General features: G+C 29.1%; 2 protein-coding genes across 2 annotated transcripts; both read right to left on the reverse strand.

Annotated features, from left to right (window-relative positions):
- Nucleotides 1–3015: 3015 nt before the first annotated feature.
- On the reverse strand, nucleotides 3016–6113 carry LOC125859943 (cytochrome c oxidase subunit 6a, mitochondrial-like). The gene is made up of 4 exons (XM_049539796.1): nucleotides 5960–6113; nucleotides 4691–4797; nucleotides 4304–4346; nucleotides 3016–3223 (listed from the first exon to the last, which is right to left on the reverse strand). Exons 1-4 carry the CDS (start codon nucleotides 6054–6056, stop codon nucleotides 3189–3191), a joined length of 282 nt encoding a protein of 93 aa, XP_049395753.1. The 5' UTR covers nucleotides 6057–6113; the 3' UTR covers nucleotides 3016–3188.
- A 2023-nt stretch (nucleotides 6114–8136) lies between these two features.
- On the reverse strand, nucleotides 8137–10530 carry LOC125859108 (tubulin alpha-2 chain-like). The gene is made up of 4 exons (XM_049538831.1): nucleotides 10414–10530; nucleotides 9325–9565; nucleotides 8866–9242; nucleotides 8137–8768 (listed from the first exon to the last, which is right to left on the reverse strand). The coding sequence occupies exons 1-4, from the start codon at nucleotides 10528–10530 to the stop codon at nucleotides 8157–8159; spliced, it is 1347 nt and encodes a 448-aa protein (XP_049394788.1). The 3' UTR covers nucleotides 8137–8156.
- Between the last annotated feature and the right edge of the window lie 8866 nt (nucleotides 10531–19396).

The following is a 19396-nucleotide window of genomic DNA, read 5'->3' on the forward strand; positions in this document are numbered from 1 at the left end:
TCTTGTTCAATTACCAAAAAGTTCTAAAAGAATCGGGTGTAGATGGGTATTCAATACCAAACGCGATTCAAATGGTAATATTGAACGATATAAAGCCAGACTTGTTGCCAAGGGATACACTAAAAATGAGGCATTGATTATAAAGAGACCTTTTCATCGGTCTTAAAGAAAGACTCATTAAGAATTGTTTTGGCTTTGATAGATCATTATGATATAGAGTTACATCAAATGGATGTGAAACTGCCTTTCTTAATGGAGACATCGAGGAGGATGTTTATATGGACCAACCAAAGGGTTTCGAAATATAAATGAGAAGATCAAATGGTGTGTAAGCTAAAGAAGTCAATATATGGACTCAAACAAGCCTCACGACAATGGTATATAAGGTTTAATGATACCATAACATCTTTTGAATTTAAGGAGATTACTGTTGATCGGTGTATATACCTAAAATCAGTAGGAGTAAGTTTATATTTTTAGTCATGTATGTTGATGACATTTTACTTGCTGCTAATGATTTAGGCATATTGTGTGGGACGAATGACTTTCTCTCTATGAACTTTGAAATGAAAGATATGGGTGAGACATCCTATGTGATAGGGATAAAAATATTCCGTGATAGATCACAAGAATTATTGGGGCTGTCTCAAAAAGGCTATATCAAAAGAGTTCTAGAAAGATTTAACATGAACAATTGTTCAGCATGAATAGCTCCTATTCAAAAAGGGGACAAATTTAATCTCATGCAATGCCCAAAGAATGATGTAGAACAAAATGGAAATGAAATCAATTCCTTACTCTTCTATTGTTGGAAGTTTGATGTATGTTCAAACTTGCACAAGACTGGATATTAATTTTGCGGTCAGAATGCTAGAAAGATATCAAAGTAACCCTGGAATTGATCATTGGAAAGTTGCAAAGAAAGTTTGTGGCATATTATAAAGCCACAATTCATGCATTATGGCTGCGAAACTTCATTTCAGGACTTGGGGTTATCGACACCATTACCAAGCCACTGGAAATTTATTGTGATAATACTGCAACAATATTCTTCTCCAAGAATGATAAGTACTCCAAATGTGTCAAACATATGGAATTAAAGTACTTCACTGTCAAGGAAGAAGTTCAGAAACAAAGAGTGTTACTTGAGAATATTAATACTTATCTCATGATTGCAGATCCGTTAACAAAGAGCTTACAACCAAAGATATTTAAAAAAACATGTTCAAATAATGAGTCTTGGTTATACTTATGATTGATACATTTATGATGTTTTACACTCTGAGCTCAATTATGTGTTTCTGATATATATTAATGAATCTCTTGTTTCTCATAATGGTGTATACATTATTGTTTTGAGCTATTACAAGATAAGTATTTATGAGACATTATTGTGGTAGGTTATGAACCTAGTATGATAAGTTGCTAATGTAATAGTATATGGAAGGAAGTATCTAGCTTAAAATTTAAGTACGATCGCCATAACTCACATTAGTAGTTTGTTATATTGCAGTATGTATGATGGACATTATAAAAGAGATTTATTGCATGCACAACTAATGCTTATAAAATATTAATGTTATATGGTCACTGTGCCAAGTGGGAGAATGTAAGAATAATTTCTTGCTTATGGCCCAAGTTTACTTGTGACCCAAGTAATACTATAAATAATATTTAATAAATAATAGATCTCGTCCGTACATTAGTTATTTGATGGATGTACCAAATTAAGTATTAACCTCTATAAATTGGTCCTCCCTCCACCCAATAGGGTTACCACATATTTTCTACAATAAATCTATAGCTGACAGTTGTGGTAACGTACACTAGGGCAAAGAGGTAGAAACTAATTTACGACTAACGCTTTTGCTTCTCTCTGTGATGATGTCTTCCGCATCAAGTATGTACCCCTAACGATCTCTATGTAAGATTATCGTGTTTAAGATCCTGATGTGTATTATAGTATTTACTTTTACATTAAATCCTTGAGTGATTGTATATGTAATTGGCATTAGTGCATTAGATTGTGTAACGACTAATATATTGTCCTAATTTTGAGCGATCAGTTTTCAACTCCGTGACACTTGTGTTTGTGCAATGTTGAGGTTTCAATCCAAGGTACATGAGTCAAATTGGTTGAGTTGCTCAATCCAATCCATTTTAGGGTTGGTTATCCAATCATTTAAACGTGAATTATATATAAGTTTACCCGTATAATCCATCATAAAATATAGATAATTATACTCTCCTAGAATAAATGTGAATTATATATAAGTTTACCCGTATAATCCATCATAAAATATGGATAATTATATTCTCCTTAGAATATGTAAGGATAAAATATAAGGACGTAGAAACTCTAAAAACTACACTTATTAATAGGGTTAATGCTTAGTTCGAAAAAAAATATTTTTTTAATTTTCCTTTGTTTGTTTAACTTACGTTTTTTTTTTTTGAAAATATTTTTCAAATAAACTTACTTTCCTCTAATTTTAAAAAAATAACTTCCATGCATAAAAGTAAGGGAAAAATTTCAAAACTTCCCTTAAATCAAGAAAATATTTTTCAAAACTTTTCTTAAATTTCACCAGCTGATCCACCTTCCAAACTCCGACCCGACCTGACACCGATCGATTTGAAACACATATTTCGACTTCCCGACCTCAACTCAGAATCACTCACTTCCAGAAAAATAATTTCTAGAATAACATGAAAAACAAACACAGATGAGGAAGGGCGAGGGTTAAGAAAAAAGTCATGTAAAACTTATTTCTTTACGTAATAAGAAATGATGAATTATATGAATATCCATATTATTCGGGTTTACGATTTACCCATTTTTTTCCATATCAAATATGGATCGGATCGACTATTATATCCATAGATTAATTTTCTACCATCCTATATTCCACTCTATCCATTTGTTTGCCACTCTTACACTCAGGCAATAGAGTATAAATAGGTAACAATTTAAACAAACTCTTCATTTTTTATTTTGTAGAGAGCACACTGTAGAGAAACATAACATGCACAATATAGAACACCAGAGGGAGAGAGTACATCACAGATATGGCCTTAGTATCAGCATAAAACATCTGAAGTAAATTCAAACATATTCAACACAACTTCAATCAATGATGCTGTTCGTTGAACTTTTTAAAGCCTTCACGAATATATATATACAGATTTTAGTGATGCTTCCTCTCGAAAAGGCCATCCGGACCTGCATTCGGGAAGGGCAAAAAATATTTTAGTATCAAACAGTTTCTATACCATACAAAAATGTAATACAAACTAATCCACACATGAATCTTTCAGCTACTACAGAAATAAGTCACTCACTTAACCCTGTAATACTGGAACTGGACGAGCTATCGATTGAAAGGTAATGCACCAGTGACAATGTTGATTTCATTACTTCAAGTCCTTATTTCCCTTCCACCTTAGATTGAACTAAGGAAGCGTCAAGAGATGACGCATAGTTGAACACTCACCAAAACGGTTATATTCATGACTCATTGAGATGATGAGACTTAAATTAAAAGACCAATTTTGTAAATGTTTCAACATTGTAAGTGTGTAACCTAAGTTGCTCTGACTCTTCACTTTCAGTGTTGCATCCATATCAACACGACGTGAATGTGGGCAGTTGCTTGGTCAAATCAATTTTGTGCACTTTGACCAAAATCAATGTAGAAATCTGGGACATATATACAAGGATTTTTGCAATCAAAACTAAAACTAAGGTGAAATTCAAGAAAATGGAGTAATCTTGTATATAGAAATTTCTATGTCAATCTTTTTCCTTATAACTTTCAAGGATTCTGCTCTCGATCAATATTTTTCTTCATAATACCTTGTAAGCTTTCCCATGTCTCAAATTTAGAGATAATAACTCTATTTTTAGATATTTAAATCATTTTTAGCCGAATCATTGCACCTCTATCTATATCCCCGAATCTTAAAATATAGATCATGAAGGACCCAATCTCTAGATCCACACCCGTATCAGACCCCCACATCCGAGTCCAAGCAACTTAAATCATAACTACATCAAAGGGACAAAACAAAGCATTCAAAAACCAGGCTACCCATTATCGTGCAAACAAGGAGAAAACAAGATGAACAGTATACTACAGCATTTTTGATGCCTCGATCGGATTAATTCAGTTAGACAACAGATTAATATTCAGAAGATCTATGTTCTGATATAGCTCATGGTCAGGTATGATTAAAAACGAGATACAGTAAACTTGAAATCATTGACGAGCAACGTAATAGAGATCTTAGGTATCAGAATTACCCCATGGAAACTCCTTGTTACGGATGTGCAGATACGGGTAAGGCTGCAAACAGAAATGATAGCAAGAATTGTAAAATAACGTTATGTAGTCATGAACAGAACATATACACTCTGTCTCAGTTGTAAATTCCCCTTTATTATACAAACTTTCAACCCTCGAAACAAATATTCCCCTTATAATGTGCTCTGTCCAATCAACAGATGAAATACAAGTTAGACCATTAGATATTATAAGGACCAAATTATCGTAGTGTTATCTCAAATCTCATTACTTCAACAGGAACAGTGGAAATCCCTCCGAAACATATTGTCAATATGAATTTATGTTTTCATGTGAAGTTGTGCTATCGAAATTTTGAAGACAGAAAACAGCATATTAACACTTACAGGAGGCTCTTCATAGTGGGGATGACCCTTAGAGAGATTAAAGATTGTAAGAATAGCGCAGGTAACTATTCCAACGTAAGTAATTTTCTCCCACTTAGCTGCTTCACCTGCCCACACAAACCATTCAATATTAACACTTCAATCACATCGAAATTTGGTGATTTTACAAATGTATATATTTATACTCTGTATCCGAAATATTGAATTTAGTTGAACATGTTGATGGTATATGCTCCATCTAGTTGATGAATGTTCATGTTGAGAGTCTAACCTACTCTAATACCCCTTTCATGTATAGGATCAACTGGAGCATGGATTGTGAGCCCAATCAAGGATAAGTCTGACTCTGATACAATGTAAAGATATAACAATCAAACCTAACTCAACTCCAAAAGCTAACTCAAGAAGGGAGAATTGTTGGTCCATTCCCCAACCAATGTGAAACTCTAACTCATATAATGTGAAATTCTTCGGGAAACGAACACTTACACCCAAAAAGGGAAACTATTTATAAGCGGTTACCCCTTACTTTCATACACCCCTATTTTTAATTACTAATGAGCATTTACTGTTTGATACCAACAAAATATATATATACATATATAATCTGATGATATCAAAGAGGAAGAAACAATGATTCAATAAATAGAACAAGGGGCAATCGGATAAATAGTTTGGATTGTGGGTCCAATCAGGTAAATATATTGGATTGGATCCACTTTAGATAATTACTTTTCCTAATGGATCCAATTTGTTTAGTTTTCCCCAATTCTAACCCACTCTAACAGCTATGGTAGAGTTAATGACAAAAAAATCACCTAAGGTATCACTTTTTTTTTTAATATAAATTTCATACCTCAACTATCCATTATTTCATTTAGGTTCATAAACTATCACTCTCATAGTATTAAGATACACTTCAATGTTGAATTGACCTACACACGCCACAAGTTATCATTGAGAACAAATATTTGGTCACCTCCGCATTGAAGTGTATTTTAAATATAAAAAGAGTGATAGTTTAGACAGGTAGAAAGAATAATAAATAATTGAGATATAGAAGTTAGAACTCATGAAAAATGATAATTTAAGTCTATTTTATATGTTTCAATATAATAACATTTTACACAATCAAAATATTTCCACACAAACAAAGTTGCTATAGAGAAGTTTAACTGTATATCGATACAACTCTCTTCGAGCACATGTCGTAGTAAATATTTATGATAAAAAAAAATATATTGGGGAGATTGATGATTATGAACTTACGAGCCTCATCGTGGTGGGCGGAAGAAGAGAAATTCCTCTTGAATGCACCGCCGCGGAGGGCAGAGTTAATTCTGGATTTGATCAGAGCAGATGCCATTAATTCCAGTGAATTCTACACTCTTCCAGCTACTACTATAAAAATTAGAAAAGGACAAAGATGTTCCAGACTCTTCCCGCTACTATAAGTCAACAAGTTTGTCAATAACAAAATTAAACTATTGCTTCGAATAATTGAAATTAGTGTAATTATTAGGTAATAATTATTAGTTTGATCTGTTTATTTAACCCAATATAATTACAATTGTAATCCTAAGATTATATTAAATTTTAAAAATAAAAATTAATTATCTAAAATTAAAAAATTATATTAAACGAATAAGAGACTTGATTTTTAAATGATATTGAATTAAAATTATATTTTGAAATACATTAATCACAACTAATATTATTAAAAAAAAAAATCTAATCGAACCAAAAGTTGATCCCTACAGCACGACATAAATTCAGTAATATAAATTATGACAAAAATTCTCTTAAAATCCTGCTCTACAAATGGAAAGTCATATGTATAAGATAAACTAGACGATGATAAGATCGTGCAAGCACGGGCCTTACGTAAATAAAGATAATTATAATTCAATTAATTTAAATAATATTTATTAAATTGAATTCATTTGATTCGAATATGAATTATTATAGTTTCCATTAAGTGTTCCATCTACCATAAAATAAAGGGTTCAAATTTCAGTAGCGGTTTATCCTTAACATTAATTACTTATTTTCTAAATTAGTTTTCAAGACTTAATACTTGTTAGAAAAAATAATAGGAAATATAATTGACGAAGAAGATGGCTTTGAGGCATGTAAAATCACTTTCTTTAAAGAGATATTGTCCGTATACATATTGGAAAAATACAAATAAATACAAAATCTTTTATTTATACATGCAGATTTTTCTTAGACAACCTATAGAGAGTCTTTATATTTATAGAACTTAAGAGATGACTTTTCATAAGAGTTATGTTCTATCATGAACGTATGACTTTTCATAAGAGTCATGTTCTTTCATGATCAAATGACTTTTTATAAGAATCATGTTCTTTCATGAGCAATTTATTTAATTTAAGACTTTTATATATTGCAAAATATCCAACAATACTAACATCAATTATTACTTATTAGGGTTAATATTGTAAAATAGTCATGTCAATCATTGTTTTCTTAATGGATACGTCAAGTTCAAATGTGATAAGTAAAAAGTAAACGAAAAAGTATTAAAAAGAATTGAAAGGTAAATTAGTAAAAATACTCTTCAATAGTCATGTCAATCATTGTTTTTTTTTTAATGAATATGTCAAGTTTAAATGTGATAAGTAAAAAACAAACGAAAAATATGAAAAAGAATTAAAAGGTAAATTAGTAAAATATTCTTTTTGTTTATGATTTTTTAAAAAAATGTGTAAATAAAAATATGAACAAATAATACGAAGGAATAGATTCATTAATAATTGTGCATAGATAATTTTGTGGATCTCTTAATATTATGCATTGGAATAAACAAAACAAAAACAAAAAAAAAACAACCAATCATGAAATGACAAAGCACACATGTTGATACCCAAAATTAAAGTCACTCTTCTATAATAGTAGAAAGTTATGCCTTAGAAAGGCAAAATTTCAAAAAACAGTTGTAAGTTGATTTTGNATTGAAAGGTAAATTAGTAAAAATACTCTTCCATAGCCATGTCAATCATTGTTTTTTTTTAATGAATATGTCAAGTTTAAATGTGATAAGTAAAAAGTAAACGAAAAAATATTAAAAAGAATTAAAAGGTAAATTAGTAAAATATTCTTTTTGTTTATGATTTTTTTTGAAACTGTGTAAATAAAAATATGAACAAATAATACAAAGGAATAGATTCATTAATAATTGTGCATAGATGATTTTGTGGATCTCTTAATATTATGCATATGGAATAAACAAAACAAAAACAAAAAAAAAACAACCAATCATGAAATGACAAAGCACACATGTTGATACCCAAAATTAAAGTCACTCTTCTATAATAGTAGAAAGTTATGCCTTAAAAAGGCAAAATTTCAAAAAACAGTTGTAAGTTAATTTTGATGGGTTTATAAGGTTAATCAAACACCCTCGTGACTACGAGTTTCGGCTTAGGCCATTAGCCTCAATCATCTATGGATCTTCGTTTTCAAACACCTGGCATAATTTTACAAGTTTTATAGCTATCTCCTCATATGCTTCAGAAAACTCATATTCCTCCATACCTTCACAAAAATACGAATGAAGAAAGTCCTTCTTGACATACATTTGATTAAACTTGTGACTTATTCGGGTAAAAACGTCTTGGATACTCGTCGTGCAGGATACTACGCACACTTCCCTCTGCGCGGTTGCTAAATCGCCTCCCGGATAGACTGTCACGGGCACATAATTGATGCCAGACCTATAAGAAGTATCGAAATAGTCAAATCCAGTTCTTGTTCTGGCCATAGATACTGCATTATCCACATCATCAAAATCCACATCATCCCCGCGGTAAACTATCAAGTTATGCATATACTTTCCCTTACATGGATCATACTTAACCATGTAAGACGACGGTTCTAATGCAGCATTTGTAAGTTCTACAAATGAATGTTGTTTATGTTGAATCTCTTTGGCGGCTGACAAAACCGGAACATATGAACAACCCGCAAAACCAATTATGCTATCACAAAAGGACCGTAAATTTTGATTAAATGTTGATCCTTCAAACCTCATTGAAACAGTTAAAGAGGAGATGGCCTAACCAAAACAAACAATAAGAAAATAAATTAGTTATATTATTTTTTATTAGACGTCCCTTAAGAAACAAGACATGATGGATCAAATATATATATACCTGAGAGACGAGTCGATTCATGTTAACATAGGTGGGGTTTTCAATATCAAGAGAGCGGCGACAAATGTCATAAACAGAGACATTATCAAACATGAGAGTAACATTGGAATGTTCATTGAGGGAATAACTTGCAAGAATAGTATTATATGAGTCCAAAATAGATGGTGAAAACTCATCATCAGGGGAAGGATACACAGTAAATGCAATTTTTTCTTTTGGCTCATACTCAGTTGACAAGCTTTCCAACAGAAGTGAACAAAAACCCGAACCAGTGCCTCCACTAACCGCGTTAAAGATCACAAAACCCGACAGATTAGAACAATCATCCACAAGCTTTCTGATACGATCTAAACATTCATCGATTATCTTCCCTCCAACTGTTTTTTTTTTTTTTTTTAAAAAAAGAGATTAGAATTGTACTCATGTGTTAAAAGGTCCAAATTTAGAATCAATACGTACGAGTGTAGTAACCACGAGCAAAGTTGTTTCCTGCATCTTCTTTGCCACAGATAAATTGTTGAGGGTTATAGAGCTGGCTATTTGTTCCACTTTTTACTTCATCAATAACACTAGGCTCAAGATCGATAAACAGAGCACGAGGAACAAACTTCCCTGAACTTGTTTCACTAAAGAATGTTCGGAACCTGTAATCACGATCATCATCATCTTCATCTTCAGAAGTACTCCGCATGCCATCAGGCTACCGATAAATGTCAAGGATCAGCATAAATTAACAAATTTATAGATATCAAAGACTAGTGTACACAATTATGTCATTTATAATACGGTAGTTATAAGTACATTTGTATTTCTACCATAAAAGTTACTAATGTAACACAGATCTATAATTTAAAGTTTATGAGTTTCTATAATCCACCCCCAACGAGACGTTCAACATCCCCAAACAAAGCTCTTATTAAGACACTCCCTCGTTTTAATGTCCAGCTTCAACGAGGCGTTCAACATCGCCTAACAAATTGCTCCTATGATCGAACACTGCTACAAAGAAGGTAATCAATTAGGTGGCCTGACCATCTTTCTGATCTTATTAGTTTGCCAGTCAACAACAACATACCCAGTGAAATTCCACAAGTGGGAGTCTGGGGATGATAGAGTATATGCAGACCTTATCTTGTCAGCCAAAAATCATGCCTATAGACTTACGATTAGGAACTATATACTAGACCTTTACTATTAATATATATGTCAAGCCTAACCCCACAATGAATGTAGTATTGAATAAATAATATAAATAAGTGTTTGAATAAACTCTTGTATAGTAGATTGATCTCGTAGTTCTTGATCTGTGAAGATGCATTAATAACAAAGTACAAATAATATGTTTTGAACACATTAATAAATCAAATCAAATCGACCACGTAAAATTCCAAACCCTAACTCATAAAAATCAAATCTTAAATCCGCTAAGAAAATCTTTCTTTAATTAATTCTCACCCAAACATGCTTGTAATGATAAACAATTAAGGAATCAAATATAAATGTGTGAGCGCACGCATTGGAAATGAAAGAAAGAAAGAAAGAATGAACCTGAATTCCATGTTCAAGACAGTAAAGTTCCCAGCAAGAATTGCCAAGGTTAATACCAGTCTGGCCAATGTGAATGGATATAAACTCCTTTTTATACTCCTCCTCCTCCTTCATCATTTTTTAAAAGCCAAAGTAGGGAATTGGATTGCTTATTAAGAAAAATTGCCTTTATAGATCTCACTCAATTCATTTCTTGTAAAACAGAAATCAATATGAGATTGATTGGATTCCCCTGCCCCAATAAAAAAATTAGCTTATTTACCAGATTTATATATGTATATTTTAAAATAGTGTTTAACTTAATTGTCAGATATATATATATATATATATAGTTTTTGGACAAGTGTATTTCAAGTAAATTTGAATAAGATTTTACATAATTATCTAAGATTATTGCAACACATATTGAGTAATAAAAGATAAATTAAAAAAGAAGTTTCATGGATGTGATACTTTTCTAGCTATTAGACAGTTAAGTTCAAAATCTATGAATATGATATCTGACTATTGAACAAAAATACTTCAATGTTCATGCTCGTGACAAATAGAAAATAAAGCAACAAAAACAAATTGGACGTCAAAATTGTATAGAAAATAATAGATATTCTAAACTATAGACCTTAATTAGATACGTAAATACAAGCAACAATGAAAAATGTGTCTACTATCTATAGATATTGTACGTACATGGCAAGTGAGTGATGAAAATAAGAGAAAATTGATAGCTACATCAAATACAAACCAATGAAGCTTCTTCGGACAACCTCCTGATTCAATAGAAAAATTTTAAAGCATTGAAAACAACCTTTATAATTATTTAAAATAATTAAATATTAAAAGGATAAATTTGTTGCATGAAAGCAACATGAATGTAAGAGCGTGAAATAATCAAAATACGATCCATAATAAGGATTGAAGGGTCTATATACCAAAATGGACATCTATTGTAAAAAAAAAATAAAAAAAAATCAGTTTGTATATCATTTGAGCTAAAAAGATTTTTCTTGAACCCCCAACTATCAGTTAAATATTATACATATATTTAAGAATTTAAAATTAGTGATATAATCCAATTTTTATTTATAAGGAATTATTTTTTAAATTTTATTTACTAAATGATATACATGATGATCATTAGCTTATCTGCCTTTTGTTTTGCATTATAATCTAAAATTATAAAAAGCCATTTTGGATTAATCTAATATTCTTATTATCTCTAACATATACCTTAACTTTTAACTATGATCGTCTCTAAATCTCTATCATAAAAAAAAGAGTTTTTGGCTAAAAAAGTCCTTGAACTATACTCTAAACTTAAAGAACATCCTTGTAATATCATAGTTAACAAAAAACATCCTACAAATATCTAAACATTAACAAATCTCATCTATTAGTTAAAGACCATTAAAAATCTAACGGAGTGGGTGAAATTCACTAAAAACTCCTCAGATTTGAACACTTCACATTCTCTCATTTCTCAGAAATATGAATTTTAACTTTCATTTGTTGAAGTATGCTTCATTTTCCATAACCACCCTCCCCGGTCATTTTTAAATCTGTGATGCAATAATGCAAAGACAAATCATACAAACGTGCAGATACTGAAACCCAGTACCCCTCAAGAACATGAAGAATGATTGTTTTCATACGCGGTATATGTGTTGTTCAGATTGTCTTTACTCTTAATTAGAAGAAGGTAAATTAAAGGCAATAGCAAGCATAGTTAGTTTTTTTTCGATAATGATCCAAAACCAATGAAGGTAACAGTGTCCATATTCTACAAAAACATGAAATATTTTCCCTCCCAATTTGGTTCTTTATTTTTAGCAATCAACATTTAGTTAAGAGCTAACAACTTATTGTTATTATGCTAATGTATATGTATATGCTTTGGCAAAAAAAATAAAATCATACAAGTGTCAGAAATGTCAATCCAATTACATCTTGTGCATGTTTCTCGGAAACAACCTCTCTACCTCCACGAGGTAGTGGCAAGGTCTGCGTATACCCTCCCCAAACCCCACCTAGTGGGATTTCACTGGGTATGTTGTTGCTGTTTGCATGTTTCATCTGGTAATGCTACTAACATATTTCTCGTTTCATTCACATTATAATACATATTTACAAACTCTCCTATTTTCCATCTTTCATTTTGTTTTTGCTCTTTCACTGTGAGCACTCAATGGCATCAGCAGAAAGACGAAGTACTGATATTTAGAGATGATCGATGTTGATTCTACTGGTTAACCAGCTTAAGGAGGAAGAAGATTGACTATGATTAAAAAAAAGAACCTAGTTTCAAATAGGGAAACTATGGTAGTATCACATGAGTTTCAAAATGCTCTGTTAGATTTCAAGCAGTTCTTGACGGAAGGGTGAAACTTGCTAGATTTTCAATAGTTGAAGGATGTTCCTTGTTCACTAGGATATTACAAGGGTGTACTTTAAGTTTGAGGTATAGTTGAAGGATGTTTTTAGCAAAAAACTCATAAAAAAAAATATAAACAATGTTAAACTACTATAGATGAAAAAGATAAAGAAGATAACATGTTCGAGGAGTTTTATTTTTTTAAAAAAATATACCTTCTGATGACAACAATGTGTGAGGAAAAAGAAGGGCCTGAAATATTAAAAAAAAAAATATTAAGTCAAACAAATCATTCTGGCACTATAATTATTTCATTAATTTCTAAAGAGTAGTTAATGGTTTGCATTGAGATTTTATTTCTTTTACTTTTAAGATTTCTTTTCTTTTGTATTCGAGATAGCTTTTTTATTAATAAAATACACAACTAATTAGTCTTCTTAGTGGTTCAAATAAAAAAGAGAAAGATTAAGAGATTGTTGTGTAATTTGAAGACAAAGATGATTTAATTAGATATATTATTACTATCAAATCAAAATACTCAATAATGCATTGATGACAATTCAATAAAATCCTTTTATTTCCATGTTGTTGTTGTTATCATTATCATTATTATTATAATTCTAATAATAATAATTATTATTATTTAATTGAGATGACGGGGTTTAAAAAATAAGGATTCAAAGAATGTAAAGAGACATAATATCTGTATTTATTTTCATTTTTTTAAATTCTTATTAATATGTATACTTTCTATTTTTGTTTAAAATTATTAGAAGTGTATTATTTAAGTGAAGTAAAAACGTGACGTGTGTCTATATATATATTTTTTCCACTATATTATAAAAGAGAGTTTAGGCCCAAGTATAATATATAATATTCAAGATTGGGACTTTTCCCAATCTTCAATATTATATATTATACTTATGGGACTTTTAAAATGAAGTTTATACCCAAGTATAATATATAATATTCAAGATTGGGACTTTCTTGAATATTACATATTATATTTATAATATAGTAGAACTTGGGCATAAACTCCCTTTTTAAAATAATATAGAATATATATATATATATATATATATCTCACAAATGGAAAAGTCCCAATCAAGGAAGCAACATATATCATTTACAAATTACTTAAAAAGCTTTAAAATATTTAAAAGCTATATAATAAAATAGGTTGATTCTCAGAATTCTATCAGACTCACATATATTGGGACAGAAAAAATAACACATATCATTTTAATATTACCAAAAAAGTATTATAAATAATAATAATTAACAACTTAAAATATCTGAAAGACATTTTAAAAGGGTTAATTTTATAATTTTATCCATATCACATAAATTAGGACAAAGTGACCAGTAATTTACATTATTTCAAAGTTACATAAAAATATTATAAATCACAATAATTAATAACTTCAAACATTTTAAAAAAAAATATGAAAATTTGGATGACTCTCCAAATTTCATTTGTGTCACATAAATTGAGACAACAAAAATAACATATATTGGGTCCATTTTAATTTGTTTGTCTTATTTTTTTTATATTTAAAAATTGCGTAAAAATACTATAAATCATGATAATTGACAACATGAAAAAATACAAAAAATTCCACTGATTCTTGAAGTGAATCTATCGTGAAAATACTATAAATCATGATAATTGACAACATAAAATATTTCAAAAATGTTGTATGTGGGTAGTCTTACTATGCCTTAAATAGCATCAAAGAAAGTATAGGTTTGTGATAAAAAAACTTATTCCTTTATCCACGCAAACAATCGCTTCAAAAACTCGGTTATTAGCCCCAAAATATACCATTTATATTATTGGGCCCGTGCATAGCACGAGCAACATTATCTAGTATATATATAAAAGAATGTATGAATAAAATAAGATATGATGATATTATTTAGTGAAAATTACAAAAATATACTCCTTAAGACTTTTATTAACAAAATATCAATATATTTATATTTAATTACAAACTAAGTTTTTAAATTACATACATAACAAACATTTAATTTTTGTATTTAATTTAATTTTGTTTTACAGATTTTTCTCTCTCATACTGTTAATATTTTGTGCCTTTTATATGGAGTATAATTAGGATATTAATATTTATCAAATATTCTCTCTCCTAAACAGTTTCAAACTCTTTTTGTTTATAACAATAACATTTTAATTATACATATGACAGCTTATTAAATATATATCTTCACACGTGTTTATACCTATTTTTGTGCCTTAGTGGCTTATTTTACGGAACTCATTATTTATTACTTTTACCATTTAGATTATCAACACAATTATAATTGCATACATTTCTTTTACTTAATTTTTTTTTTTCTCTTTTTTACTTGATACAATTACTATGGTAAAAAATATTTTTCTCTCTCTTCAATTACGTTTTTCTTAAATTATCTGTTTTAGATTTTGACGCTAATTTTTTCTCTCTCTCTTCAATTACGTTTTTTTTTTAATTATTTTTTTAGAATTTGATGCTAATTTTCTCTCTCTCTCTTCAATTACGTTTTTTCTAATTATCTTTTTAGATTTTGACACTAATTTTTAGGGAGTAAAAATGTATCATCTAATTAATATGATTTCTATCCTTAAACACGTTTCTCATTAATTTCATACAATTACTATTGAATTTATTTTCTCTCTCTAAAATTTCATTTCAACTATTATGGGAAGATCTTTTTTTACTTCTCTCTTCAATTTTATATATGTTAGTTAAAAAGGGGTGGGGTGGGGGGTGAGTATATTAAATGGTATAGAATTTGTATTATATCGTTGACCATTTTTTGTAATTATAATAAATAACTTATACCAAAATATAATCAAATTTTATTCCTATTATAAACCATAGCACCGTTCAATAGTTTTAACTTTTTTTAAAAAAGTATATTAAATAATGTACATTGTAGATTAAGTTTGGTGTACAATTATTTTTAATCACAATGAATAACTTACACCAACAAATAATTAAATTGCACATGAAGTAAAAATTCATGATTATAACATTAATATTTGTTATATATTTCAACTATATGTTGCCTTACACCATAATATTATCAACTATCTATCAATATTTATCATCGAATTAATAAATAATTATACCAATATATATATGAAAAAATCACTAGTATTAGTAAAAATTCCATTCATAAAAAAATAAAATTAATTACAAAGTATTGTATCTATTTGGTAAACGTCTTTTTGGTGTTTGTGTCATATATCACTCCTTCAATCTTGAAATCCACATACATTCCTGCGATACATTTCGATAAATAGTTAGACACATACTAACCTACAAGAATGTATAACATCATAATACAACCACTTATTTATAATTTTTTAAATTACAAATTAATTAGAAATGATATATAATATGGTGACGCTTTGGTGTACAGTATGGTAACGTTTTGGTGTATAATATGGTGATGTTTTGGTGTACAGTTCAATCTAATATATAATATATGATGTACACCAATATATACACCACAAACTAACCAAGAAATTACCATTTTCAACTTAATTAAAAAAAAAAGTGCACATGATAGTTTGACATTGCTATCTTGAACAATATTGTACATTATGATTAAATTTTGGTGTATAGTGCACTATAGTACGAAATACATAAACTAGACCAAGATATACACCATAATTTAACCCAAAATTTTTCAATCATTTTATATAATCAAATTAATTTAAATTTGTGTGTCAAACAATATACGAAGCATTCATTCAAGCAATATTTTTCATAGTTAACATATCTATTTACACAAAAAATCAAGCAAGAAAAACAACAAAAAAAAAACTTAAAACAATAAAAAAAAATGAACTATATATTTTAGCAATCAAACTAAAAAAATAATAATTAAAAAACTAATACATACTTGTTACACTCCATATTTAAGATCCCATCCAAAAAACACCAATCAATAAAGCTATAGCAATATATGTTTATAAAAACGTTTAATCAATAAAACCAATAAAATACTTCAAAACAATCCAACTTATATTTGTGTATTATAGTGGTATAATTTATGATAAAGAATGCTAAAATTAATTTACTGGTTTAAATGCTATGCAGAATTGGTATAAATTTTAGTATTTACAATTATTATGGTGTATATTAGGATTAAAAATTTGTATACACTTCAAATTGATATATATATCATCATTTGAACTACAAACTAACCAAACAATACCAATAAACAAACTAACCACTGTCATATAACAAAACTTTATAAAATCTTATTTTATATTTGTTGGTGTTTTGTTTTTGGTAGATACAAAATAAATAATAGTGCCTAGTAGAATAACCCGATAAATAACATAAAAATTCAACAAAAATACACCATAATATTTTGGTGTATATACGCCACTAACTAAAAACATATGCATCAAAATATATGGACTACACCAATATATAAATCACTAATTAACGAATAATTTAACTATAGGCGAGTACCTATGTATGGTGCAAAGCAATTGAGAACAATATAGTTTATGTTTTACAAATTCCATCCAAAAAATACCAATCAATAAAGCTATAACAATATATATATTTATAAAAAAAAATCAATAAAACCAATAAATATACTTTAAAACAACCATAATCGAAGCAATTATTATGGTGAATACCTGTTTCATTCCATCTCCCGTTGTGCTGAAAAAAATCCATTGAACACACTTTCAGAGTAGTGAAGGTATAGAGTCTGATTTTGATTAGAATTATGAGAGAGAAGCAATAACTATATTAGAGATATTTATGGAAGGTAAATAAAAGAGGGGGAGAAAATTAAGGAATTAAAAAAATAAATTGTGGGCTGTCATGCTTTAATTTCCGATTTTTCTTTTTTTTTTATTATTTATTTTATTGTTCCGATTTATTTTTTTAACATATTTGAATAATTTAGGGAAGGTAAAATTATTGGAGAAATTTATGGAAATCGGGATAAGCGTGGCTGATTTGGAATTTAAAAAAAAAATTAAATTCTACTTTTGAAAAAAAAATATTGCTATATAATTGAAAAAAAAGGTATTGCTATGTTGGTGTAAATACAATTGTTAAGTTGTATACTTAAAAAATCGGCCCTATTATTTATTCCTACTATTTAGAAGTGAGACTTACCATGTAAGTTTTCCATAATGTCTCATAATTTAGAAAAATAACTCTATTTTTAGTCGAATTCTTTGACCCATCTTTGTATCCCCGAATCTCAAATATAGATCATGAAAATTCCAATATCTTATTCCACATCCGAATTCGATCATCTTAGATCATAACTACATCAAAGAGAAAATTTGGTGTTTGGATAAATTTATTTTAACTTAAAAGTTAAAAGCCAGAAGTTAAAGTAGGTAGCTATCTACTTTTGACTTTTACCTTTTCTGGTATTGCTGCTAAAAACAATTTATATTTAGAAGTAATTTTTTAAAATAACTTTTTAGAAAAGTGCTTTTTCAAAAAAATATTTTTGAAAGTCAAAGTACAAAAAGGGACAATTGCTAATGTACTTCTAATATTAAAATTAATTTATAGAGAGAAACAATTTTAAATATTTATTATAAAAAAATAATTAAATGTTTGTTTTTATTAAATTAAAATGTACATGTTTAAATTTTCAATCAATATTATATCTTTTTTGAGAGACAAAAATCTTTAATTGTTATTTTTTTTCTTATCTTGTAAAAATATTGTTATCTTTTTTCTAATTCTGCAAAATATGTCACGCCCCGAGCCTACACCCTAGACATGGCAGACACTCGAGAACCATTTTTGGTCCACAAGTGCACCCTTGGCAAGGCTGACTACTTAGCGGAAGATTTACTCAAGCGATAATAAGCTTAGAAAATAGAATTTAGAACATTCAAACTCAAGTAAATACTTAACTCAAACTGTCTGAAAAATCTTTAATTGCAATAATAATAATAATACTTTACAAAACAGTCTCAAAATATCTCAAACAAAAGGGAAAATGCTGAGAAACTCCTTAACTCTAACTATCTATGAAGCATCTATAGTTCAACATGGATGTTGGGACAAGACCCACAACACCTTAAAGGGGCTAAACTGAAAGGAAAAAGAAATATCCTCAAGGAGGCTCACCAAAGCTAACTGGAGTGGCAAATGATCTCATTGAAGCATCTGTTGATGATCGTGAACACTTGTATCTTCATCATAATAAGATGGAGGTCGAATGACATCAGTACATGGAATGTATGCGTATGTAAAGAGAACAAAATGCATAGATAACTGATAAGACTGAAAGAATGCTCACCTCAATTCAACTCAATACAAAAGCAATAACAAAAGATGAAATGTTTAAAGCTTCATAAATAAAAGATACTAACTTAAGGATGTATATAAAAATACAATAAGTTACTCCTTACTCTTATTTGGGAGATTCTCAAACCGATAACCATTAGTTGAGCTATGTGATGATACAATGTCTCGCTCACTCGTTTTAAAAATCAAAATTTCTCTTTTTCAATGTAAAAGTGGTACATTTAGGAATACTTAGTTCCCTTATATTCTTTCTCAATCATGAATAGAACTCTTCTCAACACTAATCTTTGCTTTCTCAGAAAAT

The sequence above is a fragment of the Solanum stenotomum genome, chromosome 3 (genome assembly GCF_019186545.1).
Source record: "Solanum stenotomum isolate F172 chromosome 3, ASM1918654v1, whole genome shotgun sequence".
Classification (NCBI taxonomy): Eukaryota; Viridiplantae; Streptophyta; class Magnoliopsida; order Solanales; family Solanaceae; genus Solanum; species Solanum stenotomum.

What these genes read in the sequence shown, in the direction of transcription:
- LOC125859943 (XM_049539796.1), bottom strand. Translation starts at nt 6,056, where the DNA reads ATGGCATCTGCTCTGATCAAATCCAGAATTAACTCTGCCCTCCGCGGC. An exon ending in CGCCCACCACGATGAGGCTC is followed by an intron (nt 4,798 to 5,959) that starts GTAAGTTCATAA and finishes TTGTGTGGGCAG; the next exon opens with GTGAAGCAGCTAAGTGGGAG. An exon ending in TAACAAGGAGTTTCCATGGG is followed by an intron (nt 3,224 to 4,303) that starts GTAATTCTGATA and finishes TCCCGAATGCAG; the next exon opens with GTCCGGATGGCCTTTTCGAG.
- LOC125859108 (XM_049538831.1), bottom strand. Translation starts at nt 10,530, where the DNA reads ATGATGAAGGAGGAGGAGGAGTATAAAAAGGAGTTTATATCCATTCAC. An exon ending in TGCTCGTGGTTACTACACTC is followed by an intron (nt 9,243 to 9,324) that starts GTACGTATTGAT and finishes AAAAAAAAACAG; the next exon opens with TTGGAGGGAAGATAATCGAT. An exon ending in TGAATCGACTCGTCTCTCAG is followed by an intron (nt 8,769 to 8,865) that starts GTATATATATAT and finishes TGTTTTGGTTAG; the next exon opens with GCCATCTCCTCTTTAACTGT.